At 33.4% G+C, this 24,953-nt stretch overlaps 3 protein-coding genes across 3 annotated transcripts; 2 read left to right on the top strand and 1 right to left on the bottom strand.

Annotated features, from left to right (window-relative positions):
- Window positions 1–7,785: 7,785 nt before the first annotated feature.
- Window positions 7,786–9,213, bottom strand: LOC138347595 (uncharacterized). The gene is made up of 2 exons (XM_069295893.1): window positions 8,913–9,213; window positions 7,786–8,840 (listed from the first exon to the last, which is right to left on the bottom strand). Exons 1-2 carry the CDS (start codon window positions 9,211–9,213, stop codon window positions 7,786–7,788), a joined length of 1,356 nt encoding a protein of 451 aa, XP_069151994.1.
- A 2,817-nt stretch (window positions 9,214–12,030) lies between these two features.
- On the top strand, window positions 12,031–14,925 carry LOC101245336 (FT-interacting protein 1). Its single transcript, XM_004235041.5, has one exon. The coding sequence runs from the start codon at window positions 12,386–12,388 to the stop codon at window positions 14,753–14,755; it is 2,370 nt and encodes a 789-aa protein (XP_004235089.2). The 5' UTR covers window positions 12,031–12,385; the 3' UTR covers window positions 14,756–14,925.
- Window positions 14,926–18,374: 3,449 nt separating this feature from the next.
- On the top strand, window positions 18,375–23,307 carry LOC101245628 (beta-glucuronosyltransferase GlcAT14A-like). Its single transcript, XM_004235042.5, has 4 exons — window positions 18,375–19,388; window positions 19,467–19,542; window positions 19,617–19,732; window positions 22,235–23,307. The coding sequence occupies exons 1-4, from the start codon at window positions 18,797–18,799 to the stop codon at window positions 22,747–22,749; spliced, it is 1,299 nt and encodes a 432-aa protein (XP_004235090.2). The 5' UTR covers window positions 18,375–18,796; the 3' UTR covers window positions 22,750–23,307.
- Window positions 23,308–24,953: the final 1,646 nt, after the last annotated feature.

The raw sequence follows: 24,953 nt of genomic DNA, 5'->3' as shown, positions 1-24,953 counted from the left end.
GTTTGGGGTTATAAGCCTATTTGATATTGAGCTTAGAAAATATTGTTATCATTGAGCAATATTGTGTTTTGCTTTCCGATTTTTTCACTGCGATTCTTTAAATGAAAATTTTGGAATGTTGTAGCTTCATCTGGCTCAATGTTTCTTTGTTTCGATTATCGAGAGATGGATAATTAACCTGTTTTATGAATGATAATCTCTACTATTTGTATATGAAAATGTAGCTACTTTGATTTTCTTGCATCTATTTTGGCTTTAGTTTTTTTATATTTATCTGTTTGGTTGTAAATATTATTTATGTATTAATGACGAATGTGGATTTTTTGGTGATCTACCAAATGTAAAGAGAAAAGAGATTAGTTGTTTGTGGAACTTGTATTTTTTTCTGATGTCTTGAAATTTCAAGAATTTATGGAATGACTATGTTACATGAATAAAGGTACAAAATAGTGTGTAAAAGTTTCTTAATTTGGGATTGAAGGGATCAAACTCATCGTTATCTAGATTTTTTGTGTTTGCCACGTCCCTTTTGGGGCATAATGCCTAAACATGACTCTTAACTTGGCATCAACCGGTAATTATGACATTTAACATTGGATGTGCACAAGTAGACACTTAAACTTGAATAAAATTGAAAAAATTGACACATCCATCCTACATGGCATCCTACATGGAAATTTTGTCTTACGTGGCGTCCTACATATATTATGTTATGTAGAAGGAGTGTGTCTACTTATTCAATTTTATACAAGTTTAAGTGTCTACTTGAGCATACTCAAAGTTGAAGGGCATAGTTATCCACTTAAATTAAGTTAAGAATCACATTTATGTATTATGTCATTTTAAAAATAGTCCCTCCAATTAAAATCCCCCAGAGTTTTGGTTATTACATTATCCCTACAAATTGCATCTTATTTGGTGATTACATTATCCCTACAATTTGCATCTTATACCTATGTACGTAATATAATCATACAAAATTCATATGGATGTGCATGGCATTTGATGGTTAACTCATTAATTATTTTTCTGTAACAAATTATGCAAACGAAAATGGTTCTCCATATTCTGTTAGATGGAGCAGAGCACAAATTATGGATAATAATGTAAGTTAAGTTCCCTACCATGATTATATACCACTTACATTTTAAATTTGGTGATATTATTTGTTTTACTTTTAAAAGAAGGAACTAAAGATGATATTTGAAATATGTCTTCATACTTTATTATTTTGATTATGTTTATACCATAAAAAAATGGCAATTAGGAAATTCAAGTATATCTAGATTCGACAAATATCTACGAGTTAATATCTCAAAAGGTCACTCAACTTTGAAAATTTATCTAGCAACTCATTGAATTTTATTTTGTATCAATAAAAATCACCCAACTTAAACTTTTATATCAATAAAATCATTTAACTAAATTTATCACTAAAAAACATTAAATTATTTTTTATGTCATATAAATATCAACCCTATAAATGAATAACAAAAATTTTAAAAATTGTTAATAAACTTTTAGGAACAAACTTAATTAATGGAATACATACTTTTATAATATTAAAGTATGTAAGCATTATAACATTATTATTATTATTTAAAGAAAAAATATTTACAAAAAATTAACTAGTTAAAGCAAAAATTAAATTGAAAAATTAACGTTATAAAAAGAAATCAAAATTAACAGAGCCAAAATAATTTTAAGCTTCAATCAAGAGGTACAATAATATATAACATTATTATTTATTTTTTTTATGAAAAGTTACACAACAAAAAAAACAAACTTTATTAGAGCACTGTTGTTTAATTTTTACATTGTTAAGAAAGGTTGTCAGTTATAATATATTTAGAAAGTTAATTGAGGTCACAATTTTAAATATTATTGTATTACTCTTATTCTCTAATAGTCCTAATTAGATTTGTGAATACAAATTTCATCGATAATTTGTTTGTGCAGATTCTCAAAAAGAGATATACTAGTGGATCAATAAATAGAACTCCTAATTATTTCTTTTAATTTAGTAATTAGTATATTAAGGGTGTGTTTGGTATGAAGAAAAACAATTTCTGGATAATGTTTTCCAATTTTCTCATGTTTGGTTGGGACAAAAGTCTTGGAAAATATTTTTCAAATCAACTCATTTTCCTTAAAATTAAGGAAAATGATTTCCCTTCGAGAATTAAGGAAAACATTTTCCAAAACTCTTCTCCAACTTCAAATTACATTATTTTTTGGCAAAAACATCAATTTTTAAAAAATATTTTTAATTTTTAATTTTTAATTTTATTTTTCACCCGATCCCTGACCCCCCACCCCACCTACCCACCACCGGCCAAGCCCCCATCCCCCACCCCCTTCCAAAAAAATTTGAGTTCACTTTTCAAAAATACTTTTATTCTAAAATCTTACTCCCACCCCCACCCCTGCTAGCTCTCCCTACCCACCCCTTACCAGCCTCTCCCCCCCCCCCCCACAACCCAACCCAAAAAGAATTAATTTTATTTTTAAAAAATATTTTCAACTTTTTTCACCTACCCCCATCCACCCCTACCAGCCCCCAGCCCCTCCCCCCCCCCCCCCAACCCTCAAAAAAATTAATTTTGTTTTTAAAAAATATTTTAAAATTCAAATTTTTATTTTTTCACCTACCCCTGCCCCCTACCCCCCCCCCCCCCATACACACACCCTCCCACAACCCCACCCCCCGCCCCCCAAAAAAAATTCTAAAAAATATTTTCAATTTCATAAATTATTTTCTATTCTAGTAAAAATAAAAGATGTTTCTCAGCAAACATTTTCATTCATAAATCAAACACTAAAAATTATTTTCGGAAAATACCATCAACCAAACATGAGAAAATAAGTTCAAAATCTACTTGTTTTCCAGGAAAACATTTTCTAGAGTACCAAACACACCTTAAGATACCAAACACACCTTAAGATAAAGATTATTTGTTTCACTAGAGTAGTTTCAATAAAAAAATTATTTTTCTTCATTTTATTTATTTGTAGGGTCTATTTTATATGAAACAAAAAAAATTAATGATAAATTTTATTTACTGATTTTGCTAACACAAATGTCTAAGTTGAGTGATTTCGTTGATATAAAAATCTAAATTGAGTGATTTTTTTAATACAAAACAAACTTTAACGACTTTGCTAGATCAATTCCTAAGTTGAGTGATTTTATTGATATAAAAATTTGAGTTGGTGATTTTTTTGATACAAAACAAACTTTAATGACTTTGCTAGATCAATTCCTAAAATTGAGTGATCTTTTAAGATATTAACTCAAATATCTACTTTAGATTTTTTTGAAAATTATTAAAAAATAATTTTTATAGTAATCGTGTGAAATGTGAAAATTTAACAAAAATATGTATAAAAAACGCACAAAACATGGTTAGTTTCCTACTTCGTTAGTAAACTGAAGTAACCATGGGAAATGGTAGATAGCAATTATAATCTTTTCCTCTCTCCGATACAAGAAAATCAGAGTTTCCTAATTCTTAGAAGTTCATATTTAGTGAATGGGGCAAAGTCGGATTTTTTATACACAAGCTAAGGGTCTTCTCAATTGTGACCCAACCTTCGTTTTTGCGAGTCTCTTAGTTTAACCATAGAACAGTGTTCCTTTAGTGACATATTTGTATTTCTAATATGAATATCCTTTTGCAAATATCAAGAGATTCACACGTTTAGTTTAAGGCCCTTAAATTAATTTTTTTTAGTTTAGTTGATTTTCTATATATGGACCTTAACTTTGTAATAGTTTCCTCTATCTAATTATAGTTTTGAAATATAAAATCGAGCCAAGTCCTTCATTATAATGATGTAATTTTAAAAATAAGTAAAACCATATAGCTACAAAATTAAGAATTACTCCAACATATCAGGTAAACAGCATGGACATTCCGCTCTCTAATCGAGATTAGAGATGCAATATAAAGGGCTTCCCTTCCCAAGCCTCGCAGTCTAAGAAATTTGAAGAGCTAAAGCGTGTTATCATCTATTATTTAGGTTAGTCAAAAATTACAGAAACAAAAATAAGATGAAATAGAAAGAAAATTTTTAATCGAATCCACAAAAATCACTGCGTTTTCTTAATAAATTTAATCCCCTCGTTGTATTCGAGGTTGCAGATTAATTTCTCACCAGATAAAACGGATTAACATATTAAAGAGGTAGCAGTACCTAAAACTTCAATAAATTTAGCGAACGTAAGAGCAGTAACAAGACCTCCCACAGACTCAGTCGATCGACAATTTTATTTATGAGAAAAAATGTATGCAGAGAGAAGAAAAAATTTAGTGTTTGAAAAAAATGTAATATACCTCTTTTATAGCCATTTTCAGCAAGAAACGCGTATGTTCAAACAAATTCATTCAAACCCATTTTTTTCATAAAAAAATGTGTCTTTGGGGAAAAATAACATTTTTTGGATTGAACAAGTCCTTTAGATTGTTAGTAACGTTGCACGCAAATTTCAAATAAAGTTTGTTATGCTAAAATTAATTCCGCTTACTAACATTCTGAATTAATTCAGAGAAAAGAAAATGATTAACAGGATTTATTCGATTAATAAAATTGATCAAATAAATTTTATTCAAAAAAATTATCAATCAATCACATCATTTGTCAAATCTAAATCTAAATTCAAATCCAAAGTTGAGGCCGAGCGAGCAACGATGACGTCGCGAAAAGGCACTTTCTTCTTAACCTTTTAAAAAGTAAAGGAAGTTTTTCCTAATATAAAATGGGAGAAATGACTTTTCATTTGCACTTTGCATATGAATAATTCATTTTTCCTCCAAAATTGGTTCCCTCACTTTTCCATTTTTCTCTTCTCTTTTCTCATTCACAGTTTGCTAAAATCCAAAATATCCCTCACATGAATAGGCAATGGTTATTGTTAGAACATATGCATAAAAAAAATTTGTGTTTCTTGTATGTAAAGGTTAATCGCATATGAATAAGTATGTTTTCCTTTAAACCTTTCGTAGTGAACATATACCGAATATACTCGATCAATTGGTATATTCATATCTTTGAACCGTCGAGCTTTGGTATACACCTAGACAACATAAGTCACACAATCAACCCTTGAATTGTTCTTAGTTCTCATTGTTTTGTTCGTTTCAGCCATAAACACATCTCGGTTAGTAAGTGCTTAGAGAACTAACCTTATCGAATTCTCCTTGAAGCGACTTACACTTCACACTCACATAGGTGGTTTCTAAATGTGTTATCCCATAAATACACTATTTGATATACCCTGTATCAAACTTAGAAACCATTAAAAAGCCCTTATGTCTTTATCCTGATTACTGGACATTGTCTCATCATGAGAATGGACCATATGACAATGTTGAACCGTCATCAATGACTTTGTTTTATCTCCTTGAACCTAGATCTTATGATCTCCTATCTTCTAGGTAAAGTTACTGTCACAATCTAGGCCATAGTCTCATTCCCGTCGATGATCTCTCAACTCCTTCTCTAGTTTGACCTTCTGTAAGTGGATCTGACACATTATCATTAGACTTTACATAGTCAATTGTGATAATTCCACTACAGAGTAGTTTTCTAAGAGATTTATGTCTTCGTCTTATGTGACGAGACTTCTCGTTATACATAAAGCTTCCAACCCTTTCTATTACAGCTTGACTATCACAATGTATGCATATAAGGGCCATTGGTTTGGGACAAAATGAAATATCTTCTACGAAATTCCAGAGTCATTCAGCTTCTTCACCTGCCTTATCTATGGCGATGAATTCAGACTCCAATGTAGAGCGATTTATACATGTTTGTTTGGATGATTTCTAAGATATTAATCCTCCACCAATAATGAAAACATATCCACTTGTGGGTTTTGTTTCAGTTGAGCCAGTAATCCAATATGTGTCACTATATCCTTCAAGAGCTGCTGGATATTTGTTGTAATGCAAAACATAGTTTTTAGTGTCATCTAAGTATCCCAAAACTCTCTTCATTGTCAACCAATGATACTTGTGTATCGACTCAGTTTACTAATAGCGCAAGCTATGTCTGGTTGTGTACAATTCATGACATACATAAAGCTTTCCAACACTCTGGCATAGTCCAATTGAGACTGACTTTTGACTTTTATTCTTTGCAAAATGAAGGTTCACATCAATTGGGGTCTTTGCCTTTTTGAAGTTCAAATATTTGAACGCTTCAAGTACCTTTTGGATATAATGTGTTTGAGACAATGCTAGACTGTAAGGAGTTTGAGAATCTTAATTCTCAATATCACATCAGCAACTCCTGGATCTTTCATATCAAACTTACTAGCGAGCATACGCTTAGTAGCTATTACATTGGCAATGTCCTTGCTAATTATCAGTCTGTCATCCACATATATGCATACAATAACTTTTGGATTTGGAGTATCTTTAATATAAATACATTTATCACATTCATTGATCTTAAATCCATTTGACAATATGGTTTGATCAAACTTTGCATGTCATTGTTTCGGTGCTTGTTTTAGTCTTTAAAGTAACTTAATAAGTTTGCATATTTTATTTTCTTTACCAGGAACTACAAAGCCTTCAAGATGTTCCGTGTAAATTTGTTTCTCTATATCTTCATTTAAGAAGGCGGTTTTCACATCCATTTAATGAATTTTAAGACCATATAATGCAGCTGGCAATTAATATATGAATTAATATATCCTAGTCACTAACGAGTATGCATCAAAATAATCAAGACCTTATTTTTGTCTCAAGTCTTTGACAACGTCTTTTTTTATATTTGTCAATAGTTACATCATCTTTCATCTTCCTTTTAAAGATTCATTTTTAACTCAAGGGCTTGTTCCCTGGAGGAAGATCAACTAATTCCCAGGTATGATTGCTTAGGATTGATACAATCTCAATATTGACAACCTTCTTCCAAGAGATTGAGTCGCTAGACAACATTGCTTTTTTGAATGTTTGAGGCCCACTTTCAAGAAGGATTGTTACAAAATCAGATCCAAATGAAGTAGTTTTCCTTTGAAGTTTTCTGTGACTTGGACTCTCTTCAATGGTTTTATTCTCTTTTGGTTCTTTTCGGGGTTGTTTAGACCCCCCCCCTCCTCCAACTAGATGACTCAAGTCTAGTTGTATATGGATAGATATGTTCAAAAAAATTAGTATTATATGATTCTATTACCGTACTATCATGAATATCCTAATGTTCGGACTTATGAATCAAAAATTGACATGTCTTACTGTTTGTGGCTTATCCAATGTCTTAGACCCTACTTTCACCCTCTTAGGTATGGAAAACTGGACTTTTGATAGACACCTCCACACTTCGAAATATTTCAAGTTAGATTTTCTATCTTTCCATTTCTCATATGGAATAACATGTGTCTTCGTGTGAGGCACTCCATTGAGTATTTGATTTGCTGTAAGGATAGCTTCCCCTCACAAATTTTGTGGTAAGCTTGAATATGTAAGTAAGACATTCACCATTTTCTTTAAAGTTTAGTTTTTTCTTTCTGCAATCCCATTAGATTGAGGAGTGTAAGGAGTAGTAGTTTGATGGATTATTTCATTTTCAAATTATATTTCTGCAAATGGAGATTTATATTCTCCGCCTATCACTTCTAATCATTTTGATATTTCTATCCAACTGATTTTCAACTCGGTTTTATATTGCTTAAATGAATCTATTGTTTCATACTTACCATTTAGCAAATAGACATAACAATATCTAGTGCAATCGTTAATAAAAGTTATCAAATACTTTTTGCACCACGTGATGGTGTTAAATTCTGTCACGAATATCAATGTGAATCAGTTCAGAGAGATTTGAATTCCTTTTAATAGATTTATAAGGATGATTAGCATACTTAGATTCAACGAAAATTTGACATTTTGATTTATTGCACTCAAATTTTGGCAAAACATTTAAGTTAATCAATTTTCTCAAGGTTTTATTATTAATGTGTTCCAAAAGTTCATTCCACAAGCATTTAGACTCAAGCAAGTAAGAAGAAGCAGAATCTTTATTCATATCAACTGCAATTACATTTAATTTTAAAAGGTCATCACTAAGGTAACCTTTTCCTACATACATTTCATTCTTACTTACTACTACTTTATCAGAAACAAATACACATTTGAATCCATTTAAAGTTAGAACTGGAATAGAAATTAAGTTCTTTTGAAATTTCGGAACATACGAGACCTTGTTCAAAGACACCACCTTGCCTGATGTCATCTTTAATAGGATCTTGTCAGTTCCACCCACCTTTGCAACAATGGAGTTTGCCATAAATAACTTCTCGTCTGTAGGTGCTGGATTATATGATGAAAATAATTCTTTGTTGCCACAAACATGGCATGAGGCACCAGAATCTATCCACGATTCTCTTGGATTTCCAACCAAGTTACATTCTGAAAGCATTGCACAAAGATTGTTCATTTCTTCTTTGGATTCAACAAAGTTTGTTTGTTCCTTTTTCTTCTTGTCCATCTTGAGACCCCGGCATTTAGTATCCATATGACCACGTTTGTCATAATTGAAGCAACTTTCATTGAATTTCTTTTTAAGAGGGCTGCTTTTTAGACCAGATGATTTCTTTCTTTTCTTTAATTTTTTGGGATCTTCTTCAACAATATTTACTCCAGATATTGCTGAATTACCACTTGACCTCTTTTTTATAGTCTTGTTATCCTCTTCGATTCTCAACCTTACTATGAGATCTTCAACAGTCATCTTCTTGCTTTTATGTTTCAAGTAATTTTTGAAGTCCTTCCACCATGTACGTAATTTCTTAATTATGGCAACTACTTGAATAACATCATTCAGAATCAATCCTACATTAATGATTATATGAGTATTAAGAATAAACTTAATATTTCCAACATAGGCATTAAATAAATTTATACCTTCATCAAGGAAATCATGGATTATGACCTGCAGTTCTTGAACTTGTGTGACGACGGTCTTACTGTCTATCATCTTATTGTTTAGAAATTTTGCCTCAATGAACTTCTTCATTCCGACATCCTTTGTTTTGCACTTTTTTTCTAAAGCATCCCAGAGTTCGTTTGAGGTTTTGACATTATTGTACACATTGTACAGATCATTTTGCGAGTCACTCAAAATATAATTTTTACACAAAAAATCTAAATGTATCCATGCTTCTGTTACCAAGAATCGTTCTTCAGGCGGAGTTTCATCCGACATAACAAGAACATTCTCGTTACTGAACCTCTGCAGTATCAAAGTAGTAAGATATAAGAAAATCTTCTGTTACCATCTCTTGATGTCGATTCCAGAATACTTTGTAGGTTTCTCAGCCGGTGCTAGGGCAACTTTTGAACGATTGTGTGCAATTGATGTTGTTGCAGCATTCACTGTTCAAGCATTTATTTGACTTGAATGAGTCATTTTTCTATCATAAATGGCAGATTATTTTAGTATGTGAAATACTAACAATAAAGAATAAATCCTTACACAATTTGTTTATGATTTAACGATAAAGATTTATGTTCTTTTAATCAATAATCGGATGAATTTTAAAAATTAAAAAGAGTAGGAAACCATAAAGGTTTTAATCTCCAGAAACCTCAACTACAGAAACTATTAAATTTCTTAAGTTGTTATTAAGATGAAATAGAAAGAAAACTTTTAATCTGAGTCCATAGTAAACATTGTGTTTTCTTAAAAAATTTAATCCCTTCATTGTACCCAAGGTTGCAGATTAATTTCTCCCAAGATAAAATGGATTAACCTGCTAAAGAAGTAGCGGTACCTCAAACTTCAATAATTTCAGCGAACATAAGAGTAGTAACAAGACCACACACAGACTCAGTCGAAAGACAATTTTGTTTATGAGAGAAAATGTATGAAGAGAAAAAAAATTCAGTGTTTGAGAAAATGAAAAAGACCTCTTTTTATAACAATTTTCAGCAAGAAACGTGTCTGTTTAGACAAATCTGTTCAGACCAGTTTTTTTTAGAAAGTTGTGTCTTTTGGAAAAAATAACGACTTTTTGGAAGGAACAGGTCCCTTCAAATCATTATTACTGTTGCACGCGAATTTCAAATAAATTTTTTTGCGCCAAAATTAATTTTGTTAACTAACATTCTAAATTAATTTCTCAAGAGAAAAGAAAATGATTAACAGGATTATTCGATTAACGAAATTGATTAAATAAATTTTGTCCAAAAAATTTATTAATCAATCACATCCAAAGCCGAGTGGCGAAGACGGCGGCACGAGGGGGCGCGTTCTTCTTAACCCTTTAAGAAGTAAAGGAAGTGTTTCCTAATATAAGGCCTGAAAATGCTCAAACTGTATAGCCCTCCAAATTGGTTCCCGCATTTTGCTAAAACCCAACAGGTTGGACTGACCCTTCATTTAGTAGGGCCTGAAAATGCTCAACCTAACCCAACCCTAGAAGGGTCGAGGGTTAGGGCAATCCAACCAACCCTAGAAGAGTCGAGGGTTGGGGCGGGCTAGCTCTTCTGTTTTTCTTTTTTTAATTTTTTTTCAAACTTATAATTCTATAACATCAAGAAAATGAGAAGATTTTCAAATCAAATTTGACAAACAATGGTGTTGTTTCAATAACACTAGCAAAAATCTAGTGTAATTAACATGTATCTCATATACCAGATATGCGAGTGAGATAACTGAGTGACAAGCAAGATTGAAGGGAGGTGTGTATCCTAGATACATGCGAATCTACTTGAATAGAGTGTATGTAGAACAAATTAACCTACTTTTGAGTCCATATATTTCAAGTAAATGTATAAGGGTACGAATATTCATAATATTGCAACATAGCGTGTATTCAAATAATTAGATTATATATTAGTGAGATTATTGTAAATTTCTCTTAAATAAAAATTTTGGCCCATGGGCTGACTCGATCAAGCCTCAAGGGACAAGGGCTTATATGGATCGGGCTTATAAACCCTAGTTTTAAATGGGCTTGAAAAATCTTATTCCAATCCTACTCCAAGAAAGGGTAGGGTTGAGCCGGCCCATGGATTAAGCCTATTTTGACGACTCTATAAGGGCTATACAATTTAAAATTTTATAAATTGGTGTTGCGGTGAAAAGTTCAAAACTTTTAGGAGAAAAGATTTTCCTTTTAAAAAAATTAGTTTAAGCTCAGTAATGAGCAAAGACTTTTTTCTTAATAAGGCCGAATTAGTAAGTTTAATAATGATTCATAATTTGAAGAGGAGGAAGAAGTCATATTTTTAGAGTCGTAGTAAGAAAATTTATTGCCTTTTATTAGTTCAGATTATCTGCAACAAATTTTATGGTATTCTAACAATTTAGAAATTTCAAATTCGAACTTATTATTGTGGCAGTAAAACCTAAGTGGATGCAATGCGGTGTGGGGTGGGGTGAATTAATAATTTTGTGGGTTTAATTAAGTCCGCCCTGCATCCGGTCGCATCACTAATGGAGAGGCATATCTTGATTCGGATAAAAATAAAAGAGGATAAAATGATTTATTTTTTTATAAGAAAGAAGAAAATGGAATAAAGTTTGTGTTCACTTTACTTTGAAATGGAACAAAATAACTTGATTGATTCCCCTTCACAAATAAGTGGATGTGTAAAATATTCCCCAGGCAGGCAAGTTGTTCTCATCAAAGTCTCGGATTTCACAATTTTATTAACAATACCTCAATGCATGCATGTGTTGTGTTTGTGAAACCTATTTTTTATATTTATTTTTCCTATCGACAAGATTGACTATAAAATAGGATTAATTAATTATACGTTGTAGCTAGCTAATTTTTTCAGAAATAAAATTTTGAATTGTATGGTACTGAGGTTGAGATGATGAATTTGAATGAGACGTTGAGGGTTTAGGGATAATTGAGGAGTGATTTCGGAAATTGAGCAAACACCTGTCCTGTGTTTATGTCATAACCAAACACAGTTTTAGGGCAGAATCAAATGGAGAGAATATATAAAAGATAAGAGAATAATTAAAGCATATATATATTTCTCTCAAGTCTTGTGCATTACTACTTTTCTTTTGCTTTGGAATCTCCCTCCCATTAGCTGCTAAAGAATCTGTAAAAGTCAAAAAATTTCACAAAGACTAAAAATTTTCAATCTCTCAAAAAATCTTTATGTATGCTTCTACTGCTAAAGCTATGATGCGTTTAAATTAAGCAAATGCCCTATATGCTTTCAAGAATCTTGCACATTCATATGATAATCAAACCACAAAAATGCTTTTTCTTTGACATCTAGGAAAGAAACTTTGATATCAGCAACTTCGTGAGAATTCAGCTAGTTCCGTCCAGTCGGAATTGCATCCATTTTATTCTAATACAAATTACTTAAGTATATATATTACCAAAGCTGCAATCTTTTTCTCAAACATGGGCAATGAACAGCCTTCTAACCCCCAAGATGACTATAAAGCAAAAGAAACAAAACCTCAACTTGGGGAACGGTGGCCACATGGAGGATTTCGAGGTGGAGGTGGATGGATTAGCAGTGACAGAGTCACAAGCACTTATGATCTTGTTGAACAGATGCATTTTCTTTATGTTCGAGTTGTTAAAGCAAGAGACCTACCGCCAAACCCTGTGACAGGGAGTTGTGATCCTTATGTCGAGGTCAAACTCGGAAACTATAAAGGCAAAACAAAGCACTTCGATAAGAAGGTAAACCCTGAGTGGAAGCAAGTGTTTGCTTTTTCCAAAGAGAAGATTCAGTCTTCAGTTATCGAAGTTTTTGTAAGAGACAAAGAGATGGTGCAGAGAGATGATTATTTAGGCAAAGTGGTGTTTGACATGAATGAAGTGCCTACAAGGGTTCCACCTGACAGCCCTTTGGCACCTCAGTGGTATAGATTAGAGGATCGACGCGGAGAGAGCAAAGTCAGGGGAGAGGTGATGCTTGCAGTGTGGATGGGAACCCAAGCAGACGAAGCCTTTTCAGAAGCATGGCATGCAGATGCTGCTTTAGTTCACGGAGAAGGTGTTCATAGTGTCAGATCAAAGGTATATGTTTCACCTAAATTGTGGTACCTGAGAGTCAATATCATTGAATCACAAGATGTAGAATCTCTGGACAAAACCCAACCACCACAGGTATTTGTTAAGGCTCAAGTTGGGAAGCAAGTACTAAAGACCAAAGTATGCCAAACACGAACAACTAATCCATTCTGGAATGAAGACCTATTATTTGTGGCGGCAGAGCCTTTTGAGGAGCAATTGGTGCTTACCGTTGAATGCAAAGCCGGACCTTCCAAAGATGAGATAGCCGGGAGGTTAGTCTTGCCACTTAACACATTTGAGAAGCGATTGGATCACCGGCCAGTTCATTCTCGCTGGTTCAATCTTGAAAGGTTCGGGTTTGGAGTTTTAGAGGGAGATAGGAGACATGAACGCAAGTTTTCAACAAGAATTCATCTCAGGGCCTGTCTTGAAGGTGGATACCACGTATTAGATGAATCAACAATGTACATCAGTGATCAGAGACCAACAGCTAGGCAGTTGTGGAAGCAACCAGTGGGAATCCTGGAAGTAGGAATCTTGAGTGCACAGGGGCTTGTCCCTATAAAAGCTAAGGATGGTAGAAAGACGACAGATGCTTACTGTGTGGCTAAATATGGATTGAAGTGGGTAAGAACAAGAACCATACTTGATAACTTGAGTCCCAAATGGAACGAACAATACACGTGGGAGGTGTATGACCCATGCACGGTGATTACATTGGGTGTATTTGATAACGGCCACCTAGGAGCTGAGAACTCGGGGAAGGACTCCAGAATTGGTAAGGTAAGGATCAGATTATCAACACTGGAAACTGATAGAATTTATACAATGTCTTACCCACTTCTTGTTCTGCAACCATCTGGAGTGAAGAAGATGGGTGAACTTCAACTGGCTTTTAGATTTACTTGTTTGTCTCTTGCAAACATCATATATCTATATGGCCATCCCTTGCTCCCAAAGATGCATTATCTACACCCTTTCACAGTTAACCAAGTGGACAGTTTGAGATATCAGGCCATGAATATTGTAGCTGTGAGGCTTGGACGAGCCGAGCCACCACTGCATAAAGAGGTTGTGGAGTACATGCTGGATGTGGACTCCCACATGTGGAGCATGAGAAGAAGTAAAGCTAACTTCTTCAGAATTGTGTCTCTCTTCTCAGGTCTAATTTCAATGAGCAAATGGCTTGGAGAAGTTTGCAAATGGAAGAACCCTATTACCACTGTTCTTGTTCATCTTCTCTTTTGCATATTGATCTGCTACCCAGAGTTAATACTACCAACCATGTTCCTTTATATGTTTCTAATTGGAATATGGAACCACCGTTCAAGACCGAGGCAGCCTCAACATATGGACACAAAACTATCTTGGGCTGAAGCTGTTATCTCAGATGAACTAGATGAAGAGTTTGACACTTTCCCAACATCCAAGCCTGAGAATACAGTTAAAATGAGGTATGATAGACTTCGCAGTGTGGCTGGTAGAATTCAAACAGTTATAGGAGACATGGCAACTCAAGGTGAGAGATTCCAGGCTCTACTTAGTTGGAGAGATCCCAGGGCAACCAGCCTCTTCATAGTCTTCTGTCTTATTGCAGCAGTTATACTGTATGTCACACCTTTCAAAATCATAGCACTGCTAGCAGCTCTGCTTTACCTTAGGCACCCAAAATTCAGGAGTAAAATGCCTTCACCACCATGCAATTTCTTTCGGAGATTACCAGCTCGAGCTGATAGCATGCTCTGAAACAAATTATTTCTCAGTTTCATCATGTATCATTATCATGCCACTTTATATGTTTTTCATGAAGAATAATTGTAGTAATAATGTATGTGACACATCAACTTATTGTTAAAGTTGAAGACCAATTTTCTCACTACTTGGAAACCATATATGATATTCTAGGTTTACAAGAAGCTCAAACCATAAAACCAGGTACATTGTTCCACAAGAGGAATTTTATTAAAAGTAGAAGGATGATTGAACTTTTGCAATTTCTTCTTGCTATTATTTTTCTATTTTGCACTCAACAAAAACATAATATAGTAAGCACTCAACAAAAACATACAACGTTAACTAATCATTCTCACCATGTGTATAACTAACCCTCTATGCCATTCACCTAAATATTTTGAGATTTCAAAGAAGATTCAAATAGCACTGAGAGAATATGTTTGGGGAGTGACTCTTCTTTAGATGAGACTACAGTACAAAGATACCCTTAATATTTCTTAACCATGTGCTACATGGGATGTGTCCTAGTTTTACCACTGGCAAGTAGAACACCCTCCATTGGAGTAAGGAAGACTCCGGATTCCATGCCTAGCTAGTATGGTCTATGTTGGTTATTGCCTATTTTCATCATGTGGGCTACATGCTACTGTTGGATGAGTACTATGAAGTTTAGGTAGTGGAATGGGATGCTATCTAGACATTGCATAGGTAGGCTTTGAAGATGCTAGTGTGTAAGTTCCCTAGGTCTTCTTGAAGACCTGTAAATCCTTAATTGTTGGATGTCTCTTAAATGGTTTAATGAACATAGTGACCTAAGCTAAATGCATTTTAATGAAAAGATACTTATCTAGAGTAGATTTAAGGAATGTTTAGGTAGGCTTGGAGATGGTGTATGGACAACCTCTTCATGTCTTACTTAAGCGATTCTTGGAGTAACTCTAGATAGGGATTTAAATTGATGTAATGGGAATAATCTTATCTTAGGTAGTCTAAAGGATCACTTTGGTGTGTGTGAAGGGGTTGTATGAGCGGTCGCTTCATAACTCACTCAAGTGAGCCTTAGAATCACCTTTGGTAGGAGGGTGTCATGTTTATATGATTTGAAGTGATCTTGATTCTATATTGTGAAATGTGACTATATGTGTTTATATTGACTTGTAAGTGACTCTTATGCTTGATTTATGAAGTTTTACTCAAAAAGAGCATGTTTTACACAAATGTCCTTTTAACATGATTTTATTGCATTACACCATACTTAGTGCATTCTAATGTACTAATTCTATATATTTTGTCTATCTTCAGAGGTGTAGGTGGCATTTGAGAGGATTCTTTGAATGGAAACATAGATTAGTATTCATTCAAGCAAAGTCGGGGTATGTTCTCAATAAATTCGAGGACATCATTATGTTTAGTTTTCTTTGTCAGAAGTATTGAATTAGACTTAGACATTTCTATATGTTGATGTATGGGCCGTGTCCCAATATATTCGTGTGTCTAAGATGACGACTTTGAGACTTAGCATTTCCTTATGATTTTTTATAAAGGGATATTTTGAAGTACTACTATTTCATGTGAAAATTATTAATTCTGCACTACTTTTCATAAATGTATGCAATAAATGATGTCAAAGGGCTTATACAAGACCTCCGAGAGGTCAAGTACACCGTGTTACGATACGAGGGAATGCCTTTTCTTCTAAGGTGTACTCTCGGGTTGTGACATTATAAGAATTGCATAATTTAAGTTATTGATTTGAGCTTGTATATTTCTCTTCAATTTTAGTGCAACTTATCACATACTTATTATAATATTTTCAATGTTCTTGTACTTAATTAGTATGACATACACGAGTAACATACATGTCGAGTATATAAATGTCGCTTCAACAACTCCACACAACTTAGCATTGGACACACGTGCAACGCATGTGCGGTAAGTAAAATATATTTTCGATATGTATATATCTAACACAGAATGAGAAAAAAATTGAAAGCGGAAGGCTAGGTGGACTGGGTAGAATTATATTTATATATATATATATATATAAATATCTAAATTAGTATTTTGTTTGGAGGGGGGGGGGGGCTACGGTGAGAGGAAGTGACGGTAGGGTAAGAAAAATATTTTATATGTTTTATAATTTTTTTGGGATAATAATTTTGTATTCATTAATTTTAACTAATATCTATAATTTATTTAATTTTTGTTAAGATGATATTTTTTGTCCATGTAAAGTGATGTGATAATTTTTAAATAAAAGAGAGTGTATTATACACACAATTAGGGGTGCTCACGTTTTGGATAAAAATCGATCCAAATCGAAAAATCGAATCGAATCGATTAAATGTTCCAATTTTATTTAGGGTTTGGTTTGATTTTAGATTTTTGAAAAAACAATAGTATTCTGTTTGGTTTTGATTCTGACGAATAAGCGACCCAAACCAATTTGTGAACACTCCTACACACCATGATGAGTGTATTATAAAGAGAGAAGTGTGTTTCTCAAAGGTAATAAGTGAATGTTTAGACATGAAACTCTCACTTCTAAAATTTTATCTATGAAACTCAAGAAAAGGAAATAATTTAGGAATGTTTTTGACACTTAACTCTATTTTAAATTACTAACATTTATATATTTATTTAATGACGAACTAATATTAGAATACATAATAAATTTATTTTAATTTGTTAAAAAAAATAAGAAAAATGGAAGCAAGAAGTAAAAAAAAAATCACATTCTATTTTATATTGAAGACGAAATGACCAAGGAGACTCTTATATTTGGCTCAAATGTAAACTGGACCTTTCTACTCATGACTTTGCCAACTAAACACTTAGATTTGGTAAAACTCAACATTTTGAACCCTTTCAATTCATCTTGACACTCAATCGCTATGATGTCACACTTCATGTCAATAAAATTAGCCATGTCATTTTTATTTTTTACAAATAATTTCTTTTATGCCAGTAAGAATCTTCAAAATTTTCACCCTTCAACGCCACCACACCACCATAATACCTCAGTTATCTTTCCATGTACAGTACAAATCTTCCAATTAAAACTTAATTACAGTTGAATAACTTGTCAAAATATAATTTTTACTTTCTTTTACCTCTAGAAACAAAGATTTAAAAGAAGATTTATGAATTAATAATAAAATCACAATTTTTGGAGGAGTTGAAAATGGAAAATTAAGGAACTGAAATTGTAGTCACTTCAAAATTCAAAAAAATTCACCAATCAAACAATTGAATTTACACGAAAGAATACGTATCATTTATAAGTCAAATATATTTTGACAATAACCAAATTTAGAATTTTCCTTACCATAGATTTGAAATAGTGGTAAAAAGTGGAGAATTTTTCGTAGATTTAGAAAATTGAAGTGGGATAAAATAGAATCTAGTGTTAGTGACATGTTTCGTCCTCTTTAAGTTTTTCGATAGCAGTATGATTGTATACGCCCTTTTGCTTGGGAAAGGGTGAATAAGAGGAAATTTAAGGAGAACCTAAATAACGATTTCTTCAGATGATAATTTCAGAAGAAAAGATGGTGGTAACAACAAAGAAGAGGAGTTGCAGCAGCCATGGCTCGAATATAGGTGCGCTTGGAGATAAAGGACTTTTTCTTTCTTTTCTTTTTTTAATAAAAAAATCTACTTTTTAATTATATTTATTTTTTTCTGATTTTAGTCTTCATAAATCATAATTCACCTATTATATGAGTGAAACTCACACACTTTGTTCAACTTAGTATACAATTCGCATAAAGTATAAGAGTTTTCTAAATCATTTCTCGTAAATAGAATAGAAAAGCAATACACAAAAATTAAAAAGAGATTGTTGTATATATAGATAAATGATTTATTACCTAATTTTTTTTTATAATAGATTAATATAATAATAAGTAGAGATAAAGATGAAATGAAATTAAAACCTAATGTTGCAATCAAATAATCATGAATGAAATAATAGAAAGAGGGAGTGGATCTTAAGTTTTCATTCATGGTTTCACCTACCAGTTAACACTGTTACAAACTCTCATCGATGAAATGTGGTATAATAAGCAAATGAGGTTGTTCACCATTTTTTGTAGTAAGATGAAGAAGCTGAACCTGAAATACCCAGCAATAACTGAGCGTAAGTGGATATTTCCACTTGCTATTGCTTCTCCACTTTTCCTCTTCATCTTCTTCATCACTACCTTAATTTCACCAAATGCCACTACTCCTCCTTCCTCCGCCTCCATTTTCGTCGAATCAAAGCTTCAATTCTTACCCATTTCCAAACTGTCATCCCCTCCACGTTTTGCTTATCTCGTCTCCGGCTCCGCTGGTGACGGTGCCATGCTGAAGAGAACCCTTCAAGCTCTTTACCATCCAAATAACCAGTATGTAGTTCATCTTGATGCTGACTCATCGCCTCAAGAGAGGCTTCATTTGCATAAATTTGTTGTCAATAATCCAATTTTTAGGAAATTCAACAATGTGCGTATGATTACTAAAGCTAATCTTGTGACTTATCGTGGACCAACTATGGTAGCTAATACACTCCATGCTGCTGCTATATTGTTGAAACAAGGTGGGCAATGGGATTGGTTTATTAACCTCAGTGCTTCTGATTACCCACTTGTTACTCAAGATGGTAAGTCATTTTCCTTTTGTGAAAATAATTTTCTATTTTTTTTAAAAATAGGGTTTAATTTGAATATTGAATTCTCAGATCTTATTCATGCATTTTCGGATTTACCACGGGATCTTAACTTCATTGATCATACTAGTGATATTGGATGGAAAGAGTAAGTATATACATGTGTTTTCCTTATTTCATGATATTGGATGATGTTAACTTGTTTGGTTTCTATTTCTCAAGGTTTCAGAGGGCGAAGCCAATCATCATTGATCCGGGGTTGTACATGAACAAGAAATCTGATGTTTTCTGGATTACACAGAGAAGAAGTGTGCCAACAGCTTTCAAGCTTTTTACAGGCATCATTTCTTTCTTTGCACTTATTCTCTTCTCTTAATAGATGAGGTGTTTTAATACTGAAGTTTGAAAATCTACTGCAGTTTCTTTGTATCTTGTAGCTCCGTTTTCCTTTCTGTCTTATCCATGCTCTTACCCAAATTCTAACTTGTTGGTAGACATCTAACTTTTACCTTATAGGAAAATATCTGTTGGATAGGGAATCCTTTTTTCTTATGATTGGATGAAATGTTTGACAATTTTTCATTTTGTAAACAAGTTCAACAGTTGTGCCTAATGAAGTTAGAATTTCGTCTTTGACAAAATGCTGAACAAGCAAACTTTGTTAGTTATTCAACCACAACAACATATTCAGTGTAATCCCACAAGTGGAGTTTGGGGAGGGGAGGGTAGAATGTACTTACCCCTACCTTGCGAGGTAAAAAGGTTGTTTCGGATAGTCCCTCAGCTCAAGGAAAGGCATATCGAAAAAGAAATGACGGAAGTGAAGAAATCATGGAAAAATACTAAGAAAACATGATTAAACATTCTGAAAAAGGAAATGTGACTACAACAAAATTGTGCACTGATCAAAGTACAAGGGACAGTAGATGCTAATAGAAATTGAAGGACAAGAAACTACAAGAGAAATGCTATGAATACTAGTGTGGAAGGAGAAGCAACACAACTCTCTACTATCTTGTAATTAAAAAGAAAAGTGATGCTTTTCTTAGTCACAAACATACTCAGTTAAACATTCAGCGGGAGGTAAAAGAAGGGTCCAGAATGGATAGTCAGACGATGTCTCAACTATAACAAAGAAATCGTATGTATAGGGAAGATTGATGCAGGAAGGGAAATTGAAATTGGTATTTTTATTATAAAGAAGCATTGGTAGTCAACGTGATTCCACTTTTCTTGGAAATATTTTGAACTCCATGTGAGTTCAGAGGTTATGGTAGTTGCGATTGATAAAAAAGATCATGTCAGGCATGATGCTTTCTTTTTGTAATATCTATCTGTACAACCAAATTGAGGTGCTATTTTATTTTTGCAACATGCCAAGTTTTTTACTAATACTTTTTCCATTTTTATGTCTTCTTTATACTTTTCACATAATTCTGTAAACCATCTTTGTAAGAATTTCCTGTGAATGCAGGATTTGCAGACTGTATAAGAGAAGTATTTCTTACCTGAAGCTCTGGCAAAGATTAAATTCACACACATTAGTTTTATTCTGAAGCATTAGATCATGCCTCTTGTTACAGTTGTCACATTAGATGAAGCAAGAGCTGGAAGAATTGAAATTCCCAGCATATATATAACATAGAAATGACAACGCCTTTATACATTTTTTTTGACTAGGTAATTAATTTAATTAATGTTGGGAACAACTTTCATATACAAGTAGTATACCAAAAAGTATAGAACCTACAAAAAGATATGATTCTCTACGAAAAAATAACTATTTTTTTTTAATACAAATCAGAACCTCAAAGATGCACCAACAGATAACTCAGGGTAAGAGGCTAGCGTCAAATGTACAAAATCATTCTTCATCCCATGTAATTTTTTCTGATTTCTCTCATTCCATTAATCCACTTGAGTGCTTCCCACGCTGCTTCTACTCTTCCACTTTTAATTACCCCTGCTTCGCAGTGCTTCCAACACGGTGCCTGGCAATTGGCATTGTCTATCTTGTCCCGAACCATCTCAAATCTCCCACCACAAGTGCATAGGTAGCTGGCGATGCAAAAGGAGGCTGTCCATGGCTTTGCCTGAGTACTTGCGTATAACACCAACTAGTATACGGGATCCTTCTCTTTCTCAAGTTTTTAGCTTTCAGTATTGGCCCCCTTGCTGCCGATTGTGTGGAAAAACACACATTTCTTGTCACCCTGGTTTGTTATACCCCGTTCGTGTTTTGCATATGTCATTGGTATCAAGTTGGATTTTTCTTGTGCTATTCCTTCAGATTGATGGACAATTTCAACCAAGAAAAAGTATGTGTGGAAGTAAATGTCTGTACTCACACATTTTATTAAGGAGCATATTTACATTGTTTGTTCAAGTAGTACTGACTTAGACAACATGATAAAAAATTATGGTCATATAATTCTTTTCTTGGTGAATATACTCATTGGCTAAAGATTTATTTATTTGATCAAGCATTGTTTAAAAATTATTAGGTTTTCTAAAAGTAAAATCGTTAAAGCTTTGTTACCTTCTCAAAAAAAAAAAAAACAAGATCTTTGAATGTTCATCTTTTTTGGTTTAACATAAATTTAAAGCAGCTCTGTATTTCTATTTGACATGGAGATTGCACTTTGAAGGTGCGTTCTTTTTTAAGGGAGTTTCATTTATTGCTTTACTTTTGCTTATCACTATTTTGAGGGGGCTGGAAAGGTTAAGATGATGAGCAAGAGTTGACATGTGGAGCAATAGCTTTATTTATTCCTCATCTAGACTGTTTTGCTGTCAGGACTCTACAAAATTGCTAGAACATTGCTCTTGCCTCTTTGCAGGGTCTGCTTGGATGGCCCTTTCTCGACCCTTTATTGACTTCTGCATATGGGGATGGGACAACTTGCCTCGAACTGTACTTATGTACTATGCAAATTTCATCTCAACTCCAGAAGGTTATTTCCACACTGTTGTTTGTAATGCTCAGGAGTTCCGCAATACCACAGTAAACAGTGATCTACACTTTATATCGTGGGATAACCCTCCAAAGCAGCATCCTCATTACCTTACTCTTGGTGACATGCAAAAGATGGTTGACAGCAATGCCCCATTTGCGAGAAAGTTTCATCAAGATGATCCAGTGCTTGACAAGATTGACAATGAACTACTGTTTCGAGGTCAAGGCATGTTTGTCCCCGGTGGTTGGTGTACAGGGAGTCTAGAGAATGGGACAGATCCATGCTCCGTAGTGGGTAATGCCACAGTCCTTAGACCTACTGCTGGGGCAAAGAGAGTGAAAACTTTGACAGGCTCTCTCTTATCAAATGACAGTTTTCGACCCAGGCAGTGCATATAATGAAAACAATTTTGAAAGTAGACTTCTTTCTGATAGTCTTCATATAGGGAAAGCAGTTGATGTTATGAGTTGATGGTTTTATTTCTTGAGAGTGAAGACTTTTTGGAGTATACACTATCATTTGCTTCGATATTCACAGAACGAGTTAATACTGCAGGAAAAAGTGCAAATGTAGAGTATTGCTCCAGAAAAGTGATGGATCTACCAACATTCACTTATTTCAACTAAATTGCATGGGATTTGTGATTCCTATATGGCGAAGTTTTTACATACTAGAATGGAGAATTTTTGGAGTGAGTCCTCGCGGAAGGAAGTATCTCAGGTTTGTTACCCCTTTAATGTGTAACATATCTGGTGAGAGTTTCTTTTTCTTGTAAACAATGCTAAACAGGATCTAGTCTACGCAAATAATTTGATCGTGGAATTCTTTCTGTGTCTTTTTCCTCTTGTTTTGGAGGTTGAGGGGGAAGGAAGTTTGTTGGTGGCGATTGAATGTATCATAATCTGCACCTGCTATTGTTTGGTACTATCATTGAGAGATTTTCTTAGACCTTGTTACTGCCTGCCTGAATATTTAGCAGCTTACACAGCCTATGTATAATTGTTAGAACTCTTTGGACATATACAAATTAGAGTATTTTTGTGGTTGAATAATTGTGAAATTTTTCTATCAAAGGGAATCTATCAACACATTTTGTGATTGGATAGAATGATGACCTTAGCATTGTGTGATTAGCGTTTATCCAATCGCTGGTGCGGACAGAATATTTAGCCTCGGGATTGTTTGGTACATAGATTAATAATGTAGGGATTAAGGATGGCAATAGGACGGTGTGGCGCGGGGGCGGGGTGGATTTTAAGGCTATGTGGGGCGGGGCGGGGCGACGTAAGGTTGTCCGGGGAGGGTGGGATGTGGGGCGGGTTGAAGTGGATTTTCTAAAAATTAATGTTGGGCGGGTTGCGGTATATGTGATTTTGTGTTGGTTTAAGCTTATTTTTAACTTTTTAAATGTTATAAGAAGGGAAAATTGTATATAATAGTAAACTAATAACCTAAAGTAAATAGAGTAGCTAGGTTTTGATTTAATTGTGCTCCATAGCAAACGTTAGCTAAAGTTTGTCAGACGTCTCTCTCCCAAAAATCTCTGTCGCCACTCTCCATTCTCGCTCGCCTCTCTCGCTTTATACACAGAAGTGTATAAATTCTGTTTTTGTTTTGTATAAAGAGAGAAAATTGTATATATACATGCAAAAATATATATCTTCGTGTTATACACTTAATTATACAATTTACAAACATTTTACTTCAAATATTGCAGAGAAAAAGGCCAACAAATTATACAATTGCGAATTATACAATTGCAGTGAAATACAATTTTCTCTAGCTTTATACAACAGAATTGTATATATTATGTTTCTGTTTTTGTATAAAGCGAGAGAAAAACATATATCTTCTTGCTATACACTTATAATTATGCAATATACATACATTTTAATTCGATTCAACTGTATCCAAAGCAAATTTTATAAAAATATTGCAGCGAAATAGGCAGCGAATTATACAATTGTGCATTATACAATCGCAGTGAATTATAGCGAATTATACAATTGCAGCGAAACAGGCCAGCGAATTATACAATTTAGGCCAGCGAATTATATAATTGTATATGTGTAGCGAATTATACAGTTTTATGTTTGCTATGGAGCGCAATTATGCAAACTTTGCTATAGCATACAAATATGAATTTTTTGTTTGCTATATGTGAAAGTTGCCCTTATAAGAATGATAGATCATTATTCATTAAAATAATTTTTTTAAAGTTATTAAAATATTGGAAAAACTACATCATTAGACATACTTAACTACCATCTATACATATATTATCTATAGTTAAAAATATTATTTATAATACCGCTTTTTAATAATTATAGCATATATTTTAAAAAATTAAATCAGATACACATTCCCTCAAATATGGTATAATAATTACCTTAAAATTTAAACTCCTTAATTAAAGGTACATACATTACCAATTCAACCTCCCCCACCCACCATTTTTTCTCTCTTCATTATCTCAACATATAAATTCTTCATAATATCTATCAAAAACTATTTTGGTTTTATTTTTAGTTTGTTTATTTTAAAAAAGTCTCCCTTCATTTTCGTTGCAAGATGTATGTACAACCACAACCAAGGTATTATG

Source organism: Solanum lycopersicum, chromosome 3 (genome assembly GCF_036512215.1).
Source record: "Solanum lycopersicum chromosome 3, SLM_r2.1".
NCBI lineage: Eukaryota > Viridiplantae > Streptophyta > Magnoliopsida > Solanales > Solanaceae > Solanum > Solanum lycopersicum.
This window is presented reverse-complemented; position numbering and strand designations above follow the sequence as displayed.

Bases quoted from the DNA above. Each gene is read 5' to 3' on its own strand.
- LOC138347595 (XM_069295893.1), bottom strand. From the start codon at position 9,213: ATGTCGGATGAAACTCCGCCTGAAGAACGATTCTTGGTAACAGAAGCA. The intron at 8,841-8,912 runs GTATAAATTTAT...TCATTAATGTAG, and splicing joins CCATGATTTCCTTGATGAAG to GATTGATTCTGAATGATGTT.
- LOC101245336 (XM_004235041.5), top strand. From the start codon at position 12,386: ATGGGCAATGAACAGCCTTCTAACCCCCAAGATGACTATAAAGCAAAA.
- LOC101245628 (XM_004235042.5), top strand. From the start codon at position 18,797: ATGTGGTATAATAAGCAAATGAGGTTGTTCACCATTTTTTGTAGTAAG. The intron at 19,389-19,466 runs GTAAGTCATTTT...TTGAATTCTCAG, and splicing joins CCCACTTGTTACTCAAGATG to ATCTTATTCATGCATTTTCG. The intron at 19,543-19,616 runs GTAAGTATATAC...CTATTTCTCAAG, and splicing joins AGTGATATTGGATGGAAAGA to GTTTCAGAGGGCGAAGCCAA.